The 14,248-nt window shown below is 40.4% G+C and overlaps 1 protein-coding gene across 2 annotated transcripts in view; it reads right to left on the reverse strand.

Annotated features, from left to right (window-relative positions):
- Window positions 1-6: 6 nt before the first annotated feature.
- pde3b (phosphodiesterase 3B) overlaps window positions 7-14,248 on the reverse strand; it is a 46,542-nt gene continuing 32,300 nt past the window's right edge. The window contains exons 2-16 of one of the 2 annotated variants that reach the window (XM_035682521.1): window positions 11,072-11,122; window positions 9,434-9,682; window positions 8,986-9,137; window positions 7,178-7,278; window positions 6,835-7,066; window positions 6,636-6,727; window positions 5,945-6,108; window positions 5,578-5,712; window positions 5,048-5,159; window positions 4,776-4,889; window positions 3,294-3,493; window positions 1,516-1,719; window positions 1,142-1,303; window positions 496-754; window positions 7-392 (exon numbers count right to left, since the gene is read on the reverse strand). In XM_035682521.1, coding sequence (XP_035538414.1) covers window positions 166-392; window positions 496-754; window positions 1,142-1,303; window positions 1,516-1,719; window positions 3,294-3,493; window positions 4,776-4,889; window positions 5,048-5,159; window positions 5,578-5,712; window positions 5,945-6,108; window positions 6,636-6,727; window positions 6,835-7,066; window positions 7,178-7,278; window positions 8,986-9,137; window positions 9,434-9,682; window positions 11,072-11,122 — 2,454 coding nt within the window. In that variant the 3' untranslated portion in view covers window positions 7-165. Of the gene's footprint in view, window positions 393-495; window positions 755-1,141; window positions 1,304-1,515; window positions 1,720-3,293; window positions 3,494-4,775; window positions 4,890-5,047; window positions 5,160-5,577; window positions 5,713-5,944; window positions 6,112-6,635; window positions 6,728-6,834; window positions 7,067-7,177; window positions 7,279-8,985; window positions 9,138-9,433; window positions 9,683-11,071; window positions 11,123-14,248 lie in introns of both variants that reach the window. The other variant, XM_035682520.1, reaches the window with a different exon arrangement.

The following is a 14,248-nucleotide window of genomic DNA, read 5'->3' on the forward strand; positions in this document are numbered from 1 at the left end:
GTGTGTCTGTGAGAGAGAGAGAGGGAGCAAAGTGTGTTTTATGTGCATTTGTCAACTGTCTGCGAGTGTCTGTCTTTATGTTGGTGAAAGGCAGGACTCATGTCCTTACGCTGCCTCTCCTCTTCTTCTTTTTCACGTATCTCTGTTCTTTCCTTCGTCCTCCTGCTACTGACGCTCCTCTCCCTCCTCCTCCTCCTGGATGACCTGGATGTCATCAGACGGGGAGGTGGGCAGGCTGGCTGGCAGGTTGGGGAGCAGGCTGTCGGGCTGCTGCTGCTTGCTGAGCTCTTTGCTCTTCTCCTCCTCCTCGATGGTCTTCTTCCACACCTTGTGGTTCTCCGTCAGGTGCTGCATGATGCAGCAGAACAGCCTGCGGCGGCTCTTCCTCCTTTCTGTAATGGAAAAAGAAAAATGTTTCAGAAAATCTACATTGGCTACCTGTAATCTGTTGTGCGTGATACACTTTACAGTGCTGATGAGTTGTCGGTGTCTTACTTGGTGCCAGCTCATCCTCTAGCTCTTCGTCTTCATCTTCCTCTTCATCTGTGTCCGTGTCCACCTGCCCCTCTTCGTCGTCTTCATCTGATCCCTCTTGGTTAATCCAGTGGCCAGGAAGTAGGCCAGCAGCATCGTAGGAGTTACACAGTGGTCCTACGATATGAGTGATGAAGGACTCCTGTAGCTTTGCAAGCTGCGGAGAGGAGCGGTCCATGAAGGGACTGATGGGTAATCCCAACCTAGCCTCCTCATCTCCCTGCGGATTCCAAACAAAGATTACGGTTTGAAAAAAGCCTTGATAAGCCTTGATGTAAAAGTCAAACTACATAACAATCACAGCGGAGCAGAACCTCATTACCGTTATTGACTATTGTCTGTAATGTTATTAATCTCTGCTTTATGTTTTTTGTCCATTATGATTCTTTTCTTTGTCCTGGATGTTTAAGATTATGGTATGGTTGTTCATAGGATGGATTAGATGTATGTGCCAGTTATGTGTTCTGTGTAAAGGTGTTTGTGGTGCAATTACATTACAGTATAAAAAACAAGGGACATAATCTTACTTAAGTCTATTAATGCATTAAAAATGCAATATTAAGATATACTACTGTAAGATACTGGGTCTTTAGCATGCAGTCAGTACCTGCTCATAAAACTCATTGACGATGCCCTCTGTCCACTTGAGGTGTAGGTCACGGACTTTGGCTGGTCCATTAATATCTGCCAGCTTGATACACACTTGACACACCAGCAGTCTGTCATTCTCATTGGTCCAATCAATTCCTGGACTGTTCACATCATTTACCTGTTAACATACAAAGATGGATGCTTTATTAAAACTGGTAAACTGGTTTATTCTGCATCCATTATGCTGAGTATGGCTTAACTCAATTTTAACATACCATTCTCTTAATATTTTAATCAATATTTAGCCAGAAATTAAAGGATTAACAAATATATAATGACCTATTCTGATCATATAACTCAGTAATCTGTAAAGATTTCTTCATCTCAGACCTTAGCATTGAACTCAGCCAGGAAGTCAAAGTGCTTCTTGAGGTCTGTGGCCAGTATAGCCTCGATGACAAGGAAGCGAAAACGCTTGAACTCCACGTGATCCAGGTTGACCAGGAAGTTGAACTCTGGCCGGGACAGGTAGAGGCTCCAGGCAGACGCAGCATGGTGGTTCTCCAGCACTGACCTGTCATTGTACAGCACTGCCTGCAACGCACAGGAGGGAAAGCCAAGTGGTGACAAATGGGGGGAAAGATGGGACGCTAAGAAGATTCCTACAATTTCCCCTAAAATGTCAGTAATGAATGTGCTTACATAATACGTCTGCACATGTGTTACACAATTCGTAATGGGTTTAAAAATAGCGAGCACTCAATAAGTGAGATAAAAAGGACATGAGGGCATTTGGTTACAAAAGTAGGAATGTAACAGGCTCAACCCCAAGTATAGCTAAAGAGAGAAGCAGGTTAAAAGCGGTTACGGGGATATTAGATACCATGAAAGGCTTGAAAGATCCTTTTAAAACATACATGGTGCTTGCCAACATCGTTAGCAATCAATAGGTTCAGGGTTCCCTTTCTTTTCGCTTAACCCATTTTCCTGGAACTTTCACAAAAACTCAGACAGTGTGAGTGCTTTCACAGGACATGTTGTAAAAGTACAATATTTAAACTGGGGCTCGCAGTTAACCTTTTCACCCCTCATTTACATGACTGACCACAACTGGCCATGTGGTGTCGAGCTGATCCTATATATGATTTAAGACACAGTTTGTTAAGATAATTCTTTTCTCTGATATTTGTATCAATCCAGCAGAAATGCCAAAAGGCTACTACTTGTTTTTTTTTTATTATTAACTTTGCTTAGGGGTTAAGAAGTGATGAAGCACATGAGGAAAAGTCATATAAGGAAACTGTTGACTGTGAAGTTAAAGATTAACTGTAAAATTGGAGACATAGGGTTTCTGTAGGACACCGGTAATGTATGACGATAAAATTTTCCAGTGAACTGTTTTTAGGTCCACGAATACAATGTGAGGGAACTGAAGTGATACAGAGGTATTTAAAAACCAAAACTGATTCAAAGAAAAAAAAGAAAAGCACAGCCTTTGCGTGGCTTCTTGTGTAGTGCATCAGTGATGACTATTTGTGCTGTGTGGCAGTTTTTCTGGGGTCAGGTGGAATCAGTGGAAAAAGCAGAAATGCAACATCCACCAGGGGCCACTCAGACTCTGTCACTTCTGCAGAAAGACAGCCATGTGATTTTGTGTTTGTACACAGGGCTTGTCTCGGGGGCAACATGTCAATCGTGATATTTGCACTTGGTCTGTTGGTCTTGAAAGAACAAATATCCCCGTTAGAAGGCAGGTTGCAAACCTGTTGCAAACATTGACCCTCACATCATGGAGTGGATAAGTTAGGAAACTACAGACAAAGGGATGAACGCTGATACTGCAGCAGAGGCAGGATGAAAAATGTATATTAATTCATTATTACCCACGGAGGATAGTGTTTATTTCTATGGAAAGCTTGGACTGTTGCAATAATAGTGCACATATACAAAAGTGCTCACAAAAGATAGCCAGCAAACTTATGTACAGTATATACTATTTATCTTCTGACAGTGTTCAACAGCTGTGGTGAAAACTAAAACCCATATTTTGAACATCTGATCCTTTGTTTCCATAAACATAAGTGTGTTTATGGGTGCCAGTGAGCAAAACTAAAGTTTGTCGATTCAATCTACAACTCTTTCAAATACCAATGAATGCTGCAGGTTACCTGAGGTGCATTAGTGGCTACGAGAAAGGCATTTGTGCGACCGGGGTGGTCATAGTCGTGCATTGCAGCTGCTACATAAAGGGCCATGAGCTCCAGGGCGGGTATGTTCCAGGCCAGGCAGCCATAGCTGTCATCTGAAATCGAGGAGCTTTTAGAGGAGGCGTAGGATATCCTGCCTGGAGAGATCCCACTATCTGAATCTGGAACATGACAACAAACAAAATGGATGTCACAGTGATGAAAAATAGACCTACGCCATCATTGTAAAATCAGGTTAGAATGGTAGCTTTTTCTCAATTAAACATTATATGTTTGCATCAAATGCAGAAAAAAGGTGGACAGATAGAAACTGTTGAATATGGCCATATACACACACCCTGTTCTATTCTCATTTATTCACAGTTTAACTAAATTTCTCACATCACTGCCATTTGCTCATCCCTGTCTCTATGTCCCCTTTCATCAAATGACAGCTGTTCTCCCGGCCTCAGTGGGAGACGTCAGTGGATAAGCCTCAGGTAATTTCTAATGGAGCTAAAATATTATCAGCAGAGATGAGCCCAGGAATCTCTGCATTTTAAACCAAACCATCTGTGTTCTGCAGAGCAAAGGCCACATCCAATAAAAAACGCAAAACAAAATAAGTCCGAATTATTGTATTTCTGATATTAGATGGTGGCCAAATACTGATTGGTCAGGGATTTCTTAGTAATGTACACCCTTCCAAACCAGTCTGGAAACTTTAAAACAACTTTATCTCTTTATTTGGTGTGGAATTCACAAAGTCTGTCTAAATCCTGTGTACTTTCCTAAGAAGATGTTTAAAAAGTTCTCTACCTCTTATTCTACTTCTATTCATCTCTTTCAACCTCAGACCAGCAGGAGGCCAGAAACGTTCTTTCAGGAATTCCAATTATTCCGAAAATTAGACCAAATGAAGTTTCCCTGAAGTTGACCTTATCAGAAATGTCTTTGTAAGATTATTTTGCGAATATGGCCCAACACCTTTAAGTTCAATGTTTAGGTGAGACTAATCATGTCTTGGATGTTTAACTTTACAGATATTATTCCTATCAATGCACATTCACCCACCTCATAATCTGACTTCTCCCACAAGACATTAGTATTTGGTATACCAAAATGTCTAACTAATTAAAGACTATATCTTCAATGCCAGCCACATTTTGAAGGTTTTTATACTCTAAGGAAACCACTGGGAACTGTAATGTAAAAAAGATTATTATTTATTTTTTAATAATTAATTGATGAGTTCACAGAAGTCCTGTGTGCAGGCGTTTGTGCAAAAATCTAAGCAGACTGAATGATAAAAGACTACTAAGACTACTTCATATGTGTGACACTACTTAACATCAGACATTAAATGGTGCAATCATGCATTTAGCCTAAAGTGATTGTTGTGCAGCCATGTGTCTGGATTAAATACTGTGCTCCACAAACTAATGAGCGATCTTATGAGCCCACCTGTGTCACTTCCTGTCACATGCTCACTGTGAATCTGCTGGAACCCAGGGATTGGTCGAGTGGTCAGGTACCAGACAGCATGGAGCACATCAGTAGCGTGGACCCGGTTATGATCTATGGGTTTGTTACAATAGAAGTGTAAATTAAATCTTAGCTTGGTCATATAATAGCTACTTAATTCATCCAGTAATACACATGACCATCCTGGTATTAGACATAAAAACAAATATATGGCTTTGAATTTCTTGAATACTGCACAGTGCAACACTCACAGGGAATGTCCCTGTAGCCATTTTCCAGAGCACAGAAGTATGTCATGAACTCCCTCACAGGGATCTTGAAAATTTCAAACAGACACGTATCCTGGAAAAGGGTGTACGTCACCTGGGGAAACACAAGCCAGCTTTACTGAAACACCAATCATAACACAACATATCCAGCACTGTCACTGATGTTCTGTGGAACATTAAAATAACTTTGTGCACATTACTATGCAAAGACAACAAGTTCACTGTCAAGCTGTCTGTAATACTTATAACTTCATTCTACTAACAATACATCTGACCTGCTCCCTGAGCCCTTAAATTCTTTACATACCCAGAGGTGTATTTAGTCTTAAATTAAGACTAAAAGGCTAAAGGTCCTGCTAGCATGCCCTAAAGGCTGCAATGATCACTATATCCCACTTAACAGAACGTTTTGCTTTTCTAAAAGGAATTTATCAGGAGTAGACACACCGACTAATTAAAACACATACTACTACAGCTACACAAGATGATTGGTTGGTGGTGGTTGTACTAACATAGCTGAGTATTCTTCCGGTCTTCCCTCCTGTTTTGTCCACCAGGTCAAAGATCTGGAAGTTCCAGGTGTTCATCCTCTCCATGACAGCCTCATGGTCCTCCAGCATAGGATCTAGTCTGAACTCCTGCTCACCCTGGAGACAATCAGAAAATGCAAAGATTAAACCTAACGTCTTGAACATTCAAAAACACTGAAATAGTCTGACACGTAGACTACACTAAGCAAAGAATATCTGTAAAATAGTTGAGGGTTCAACTCTCCAAGCAACCACAAGTCCAACTCTTCATGACCAAAAACTGGATTCTGTGGCAAGAGGGGTTGAAAGACGATCATGCTGCTAGTAGAAGCCCTCTGACCATGCACACCTCTGATTCCTGAGTCTGCTGGTCTGTGCTCGAGCTCTTCTCCTTCTCCTTCTCTTCTTCCTGCCCTTGGTTCCCTGCAACGTCCGGCCTTCCATCCCCAGACACGTCCACCTCCACGCTCTCTTCCCTGATCAGAGGCTCTCCTGCGTATTCCAGCCCTTCACCTGCTGCATGCATAGAGTACAGTGTATGGAAGTATATGGACACATGTACACCTACATGCAAACTTTTTTTTATTTTACAGTGCATTATCACTTTACTTTCACATGTTTGAATTTTAAATTAATATGTGGCAGTTTTTTTTGTTCAATGAGTTTATTTACCCTACAAGTATTTAAATGGGCTGAATTACTAGTGTGTGTATATATATATATATATATATAAAGATGATGTCTTATTACTTATTTTATTATTTTACTTCAACATAATTTTACTACATATAATTTACGTTTATTAATAAAATCCTTATTTGGAATATAACAAGGAACAGGGAAAATATATACAACGTGAAACATGAATTCCTTGCATCTCTGCCTGTTTACGTGTATCAACTTGCATTATTGTTGGAGTCCAGTAGAGGGCAGCATTAAGCCCCTAAACTGTTTACAGGATGGTTTCTCTCTCAAACCCCCAACAACACTATATGCTACTGGTCATTACACTGATATCCATTAAATATAACTGTATTTACCTGAGCGCCTGCGTTGAGCCTCACTGGTAAATGGTTGATGAGATTCCCCTGTATCACCGCTGGAAACTCCCTTCAGCATCTGACGACCACAACTAAAATGGACACAAACACAACAATCACAGACGTGACCAGTTACAGTACATAGTTTTTTGTTAGAACCAATAACATGAACGACACATTTCATTCATGCAGGTCTCACCTGGTGCAGAGAGGAAAGCTGGAGCTACGGAAGGCCTGCTGGAAATCAGGTGAGCTGAGAGTATAACCCAAGGGCTTGTGCAGGTTCAGATTGACACTCGGCTTTGTCAGGAAGTCAGCTGTGTCTGGGAACTCCACAGGCGGTCGAGTGACAAGGGACAATGAAGAACCTGTACCTACTGCGAGGGGGCCATGGCTTGGAGAGGTGACTGGGCTCAGGCTCGGAGATGTGCCTGGAAAGGACCATGGGAGTATGAGAAAAGAGAGAGGCGTGAGATGCAGTCAAAACATGAGTAATTAATCAAAATGCAGTGTCTTTGTGAAGTTATACAGGTAAGTCTCACCTGCTCTTCTGGGCCCTGCATGGTAGGTGAGGGTAACAGAGGAAGACCTCTGTTTGGGAATGGTGAGCAGGTTTGCATTTGGCCCATTAGACAGACCTGGGCTGGAGCACAAAACACATATAATCAACACAGGCTCTAAAATAGAACTTTTAAGTCTGAACATACTATTTCCACACATATAAAGAACTCTCTAAAGCTCAGTCTCACTATCAGATGTTTTGCCTCTACAGTACAAGGCTACACTGTCCTCTGTCAAGTCAGCCATCTAACACTTCAATAACAAAAAGAACACGATGATATTCAACTCAAAGAAGCTCATCAGCCATCATAGCTAATCATCTACTGCCATCCTGTGGAGACATACAGACATTGCACTGCAGTGTCCCATGTTTGTTGTTCAAGTAAATTGAGCATTGTGTAACAGATCTGTTTACAGTCACTAAAGACACCTGAGGTTCTATCAATGCATGTAAATGGTAGGTACCACCTTTCATTTTCAGTTTTTTTTTCTCTTTATTACATAGGAGAGGCAGATGCAGACAGGAAACGGGGGAGAGAGAGTGGTATGACGTGCAACAAAGGTCGTCGGCTGAAATCAAATATGTGATGTTGTAGTAGCCATAAGGCCATGTGGCATGCACTGTAATCATGCGGCTATCAAGGTGCTGCAGGTACAATTATTATAATACAAAAATGCAGCAAAACTTATTTGATTGTCTGAAATGTGGATCTACTTCTTTGTTTTTGTTCACAGAAGGAACAACACTATACCACGTCAACTCCTTCTGCTTTTGGTTTCTATGTACAAGCTGAAACTCACACAGGTCTCACAGGTACATTTTGATGGAACACAATTTCACACAATTTCTTGTTTGTTTCTTAGCTGAAGACAGCAGGTCTCTCCCATGAAGCAGGATTTGTGGGTTAGCTAGCTAACTTGTCAGTCTTGCTTCTCAGTCTCACACAAACAACTTCAAACCACAACAAAGGCAGCACACCAAACCTGCAAGCAGCTGTTTTTGTTCACGGTTCAACATACGAAAATTACCTCCTCATAGAATGGACAGTGACACGTACTAAAGATAAGAATGACATGTTTACAAAAGGGTAGAATAACTTTGCTTTTTGCATGATAATTAATCAGTCAAATCAGACATATATTAAATGTTTGTAGTACAACCAATGTTTCTGCTCTGGCAATAAAAGTAACACCTAAGCATAGGAAACATGAGGCAACTTGATGAGTGTAGAAACTTGTTTAGACTCAGTGATATGACGATACAGCTGTGATATACTGTAGCATCATATGGGTCAGGATGTGTAGTGAGTCAAGGACGGATGTAAAAGACAACAATATATATATATATATATATATAAATCTGTCTTCTCTATTCAAAATCAAATGTGATCTACATTTCTCACCTGGTCCACTCAATAAGCATGTTTTATACACGGCTGACCTGGTTCTGTGAAGTGTACTATTTCTATTACTATTTTTATAATGAATGAATGATTTCTTGCTTTTTTAGAACTCACTAAGGCCCATTCATAGCTTTTTTTTTTTTAGACTGACAAAAAAAATTAAAGACCATTGTTTTACTGTGCACAGCTGCTGCTGAGCCACCTGAGGAGGACCATAGCTGGAGTACAGTCACATTATTCAGGTTTTGCAACAACAGCCATTAATCTGGTTCAAAAATTGGGTAGATTCGGGGTAAAAACAGCCCAGATGATGTGTGTGAGCAATTCTGAAGAAAATGTGTGTTTCTGGAAGGTGGTAAAAAGTACAGTTGTGTTTGTGTTGGTACCTGGTCAAGTTGAGGTCAGGGTGGGGTCTCTTGCCATTGTTGCGCTCCCAGCGCAAAGAGGCGGAGTCAAGCGGAGGGAGCAAGGAGCACGAGGAGGAGGTGGAACTCCGCCTGGGCTGAGGGGTGGGGAGGCTGTTTCTACTGCTCAAACCCTGATGGAGAAAGGAAGTTTTTCCAGTATAGATATATGTTTTATACACAAAGTGAAGATACGGGTTGAGTTACACAAACACAAAAAAGCTACCAGCGTTTGTTAACGTAGGTCATGACCAGACTGACAACAGCACAGTGTTGAAAAACTGCAGCCACATTCGTTAATTTCAATGAAGCAAGCAGAAGGTTCTTGAAAAAAACAACTTTGTGGTTAAAACTTGGTTCAACTTTTGCCATAACGTAATGCAGACATGGTATTATTCTGTTATCTGCAGTAGTAACACTAAGCACCCACCTTAATAGTTTTCCTGTCACTCCTCTCTACGGGGTCCTCCACCTCGTCGCAGGGATAGAAACCTGGGAAGGGGGTGAAGGGGTTGACCCTGGGGCGACACGAGCCTGAAAATGTCCCCATGAGGCTGGAGATGCTTCGCAGGGCTGAGATGGTCTGTGGCGTCAGAGACGAGTCCATCAGCAGGTCTGACACCATGTTCCTGGCCTCGTTTATGACAGAAAGATCAACGCCGTTGCCGCTCACTGCACCCTGCCGTACGCACACAAAGGCACTGTCAGTGGGCAGATTCAGTATTACTACTGTAATATGGACAACAGGGCTGTTTGGGCTAGTAGTGTACACAGTGCTTATGAAGATCCCCCACCTCTGTTTGCTCCATCTTCATTTAATTTAGGAATCACATTTTCCAAATTTAGTTTTTTATGTACTATTTCTAACTTCCGCTTCCACCTCATTCCTCTAGCCTCTTACAGTAACAACAATTACAGTATATTGGGAGGAAAATACACTATATCTAGAGCCCATCACTGATGCTACAATTATTATTAACCTGCTCCATAAAGATGAGTCTGAGCATGGGCCAGTGGTAGATGACTTTGTAAAATGATGTGGTGAGGCCTTCCTCTGATTAAACGCCACAAAGACCAAGGTTATGGTCATTGATTGACTGCTATAAATATCTTGAAACAGTAATTGATAATAACTTGAAATTTGATGCAAATTCTGATGCGGTCTAATCCAGTTCCACTCTTTTTGGGTGATTGCTTAGTATGTTAACCTGAAAATCCGTGATAAAAACCACTTGGGCTTCATTGATACATATAGGTAGCTGGTAAGGTGAAATGTGTCCCACAGACCCCGTCATGGCTATCTTTGACCAGTGGGTTCTCCACAAGGCCAGGTTAAATTTGAGATAATTCCCTCACGCTGTAGATAGAGAGTTCAAGAACAATAGGAGCAGAGACTCTTTTGTTCCCTGTGCAATAACCCGGGCTTAATCTACACGTGTAATTTAGCATCTTAAAGACATCTATTGTCGTGTTAATGTATTCTGTACACTGTATGTAGAGGAAACGTTTTTGTATTTTTGTACCTTTCTTTTTGTCTGTACTTGTTTTTATCTTGTTCCCCTGACTGCAAGTCAAGTTTCTCATTGGGGATAATAAAATGACTGAACTAAGTATAGTGCTTTGCTAATGTCTAAAGTGAAAATCCATACATTTTAAGAGTAGTCTAGCACAAAATAGGTGTATAACCCTTGCTGTTTTTTAGGGCAGGTTTCATGAGGGAAAATGTTCCTGCTGGTCTTGGCCCTGTCTAACAGGAACAAATAATGATTTTTGGTCAGTGGGAGCTAAATTCTTTGATAGATTACACAAATAGTCCAAACAAGACAAAGAATGTCTGAGTAAGATAAAATGTGGCATGACAACTATTCCAAGGTCATTGTATGCCTGGTTTTACACAATGTGTATTTTGCAGAACTGAATGTCCTAAAGGTGACTTATAGATGGATTTTACTGGTGGACTACAGAGGCCGCTCTCAAAAGACTTTTATTGTTTCGGTGTGTTACCTGAAAGAATCACGCACATGTACCTTTAAACTCCAAAAGCATGCAAGCTGAAATAAACACTGACCTGATACTGTGGTTTGTACCAGTGTTTCAGATCCCAGTCCCACAAGATCATCTGAAAAACACAAGAGAGACACATCAACCGTCAGTCAAATGCCAATACTTTAAATGTGTTTGTGCATAACAGGGAATATGAAATGTATTTTACATTGAAAGAGCAAAGGCTTGGACCTATGCTCCACTTTTAGCACACTGCCTTATGACTTTTCAGCGAGGGCACTGGCAGGTCAGCAACTAGCTGCTAACTGCTAGTCTATTCTGCCTGTTATCTAAACACACAGTGTAGTAACAGTTTACATTAAGGAGTTCCTGCACCACATGATGCCCTTTCTATTACAGGTATGCTAATGCACACTGCCTTTAGCGACAGCAGACTGAGGCCTTTCAGTGAAAGCAAAAGAAGAAAAGCAAACCACTAAAACCACCGTGGTGCGTCTACAATGGAGCTATGAGATCTTATCTGGCTCCAACTACGTCAATCGGCAGCATTTCCACGCTATCTGTTGGTAACCAAACAGGAGCGCTTACATGTTACAGCAGTGTGTAGTCAAAAGTTGGTGCAGGTTGTGTAACACTAAGTTGCTGGACCTGAAGTAACCTAATCATCAAGCTCAAGTATAAATACAGTACACATTTGCTAGAAATTAATAAATTAGGATAGCAATTAACTAGGCTTGCTACACAATTCAATTATACTTTTGCACATTCACTGCTTTTCTTGTGCATTTCATTTCTTCGGCCATGCACATTTAAGTGCTGAAATCTTTTACTTTTGACAGCCTAACAACTGGAAACATCAGTCCTACTGTATGTGATGAATGCAATCTGTCCAATCTGAGGATGGCAACAGACAGACACCGATTTTAGGTCTATCTAAAGGTTTTAATGAGGAGAAATCCAGCAGTTTGCCATGTAAAATACAGACACTTCTCTTAAAAAAAAGCCACCATGCAGTCTCACCCCACACCACAAGGGGGGGAGACAAAGGGGAAAAATCCTCATTTGGGAAGCACCTCCACAAACACCATCAACCTCAAGCTAACATGTAAACACACACCCTGGTACTATATCCTCTTTTTTTTTTATCTCAGCCAGTCCCCATATTGTCAGGAATAATGAAAGCACATCATAGCACATTAGAAATGTGAAAAGATTTAACACTGGATTCATAATTTAGTCATATTCAATAATGTCAAGAACTTCAATAAGAAGCTATAACATTATATAGTAAAACAAATTCACTTTATTTAAGGGTATATCTTTAAATTCAATTTGTCACAGTTACAATTTAAGTGCACTATTTCCACTACTGAGAAACACAAAACATTACGGCAGTTTGTTTCATTTAAATGTTTTTAATACTATTTTTTCCCCCAAATTTTTTTGTCATATTATTGTTTAATTTGTATACAAACATGTTTCTGCATGTAAAGTAATACATACAGCACGAGAAAGCTATAACTAAAGGTTGTTAAATAGATCAGTAGCTCCATCCCATCTCCTCTAATCAGTAACTGTTTCATTGATCAAAGTGGGATGTTGGGTGTTTGTCATCAGCATCTGTACAATGCTGCCAAACATTTAATATGGCAAATAAGCCCTGCCATGGCAACCCGACATAGAGGCCAGCAAACAATGCTCCATACACCATGGCAACGGGATGGCGAGAGACGGCCGGAGGACAGAGTTGTTGGCCTTCTGCTTGTTTACGGAGAGACACAGAAGGGTTGAAACAGAGAGTGAGATGGATAAAAGCTGAAGGAGAGGATGCCATTAAGGAGGGGATGGAGAGTAAAGAACAGAGAACGACAGACGAAGATAACCCTTAAATGCAAAAAAAAAAAAAAAACTCTCACGCAGCACAGAAACAGGAAAAGCTGGTTAAATGGCGGCTACCGCCACCACCACTATCACCATTAAAGCATGTGCAAAGCAACTTATTGACAGTGTGGGCCTTCTACGAGTGACAAGATTAAAATCTTTGAATGAACAGGAGATATTTTCTTTAGTGATGTTATGAAAACATGACATGAGGGCAGACACACAAACAGAGACTCAAAACTCAGGGGCTGACACTTAAGGCACCTGTAAACACACACGTAGGCAGACAGACAGACAGACAGACAGACAGACAGACACTGCAAAACACAACATTTTTTGTCTACCTCTAAGACATTAACGTGCAACTGAGAAACACACTTGAGTACATTAAAGTACAAGCGCTTTGAGTATTTAGATTTTATACTACTTTATACTCAACTACATTTAAAATGACTATATCATAATTTCTACTCCACTAAATGTATCTGATGGATATTACTAGTTACAGTGCAGATTAACATGCATATCACTGTTATAAATTAATAGTATAACTACCCAATAGTATAAAGTAGTAGTTAAAACTACCATTAAAATGTTGCCTACATGTTAATCTATCTGAAATAATAATATAATATAATCGTTAGAAGGACAATATGAGTCTTTATTTTGCTCCTACTTTTACCAAGTAAAATTTTAGTATTTTAACATAGTGTAGCATTGCTACTCTTGCTGACGGAAGACAATATAAATGATTGTATCATCGTGCTATAAACTCAAACTGCTATTTACAATGAGGACGCTAAATAGTCTGATTATGTGGGGACATTTTTGCAACTATGTCAGACTATTAAATATTTACTGTACTACTCATGTATTCCACTACTTTGTATTTTAGACATTAGCATTTAAACGTACAGGCGCATACAGACAAACAAAATTGGCCATATCTGTGGCGTCTGCCCACACTGTGTGCACACCTACATGTGCATGGAGATTATTTATGGTGCAGGTATTTCCAAAAGGGAAATAACTGCACTATATTTATGCACACCTACATGAATATACAGATACAAAACAAACAGGGACAGACCCACACACAGAGAGAACAGACAATAACATACACAAACAAACATGCACTTAAACAGAAAAATACAGTACGCGTCAAAATAGCACTTCGCATACACACAGTTATTTAACATGAGACAAGTCGTAAATATTTCCTAACATGAGTCAATAAACCTGTGCGAGCTATTAGACGGCCAGTTTGTTACACTTGTGTGTCATATTGGCTAGGCCCTGTGGTGTGAGAGGTGCTAGAACTGATAAAAACACGCTAATAAGTGCGTGTGTGTGTGTGTGT

Source organism: Morone saxatilis, unplaced genomic scaffold, assembly GCF_004916995.1.
Source record: "Morone saxatilis isolate NCDOM2014 unplaced genomic scaffold, NCSU_SB_2.0 Contig11, whole genome shotgun sequence".
Classification (NCBI taxonomy): Eukaryota; Metazoa; Chordata; class Actinopteri; family Moronidae; genus Morone; species Morone saxatilis.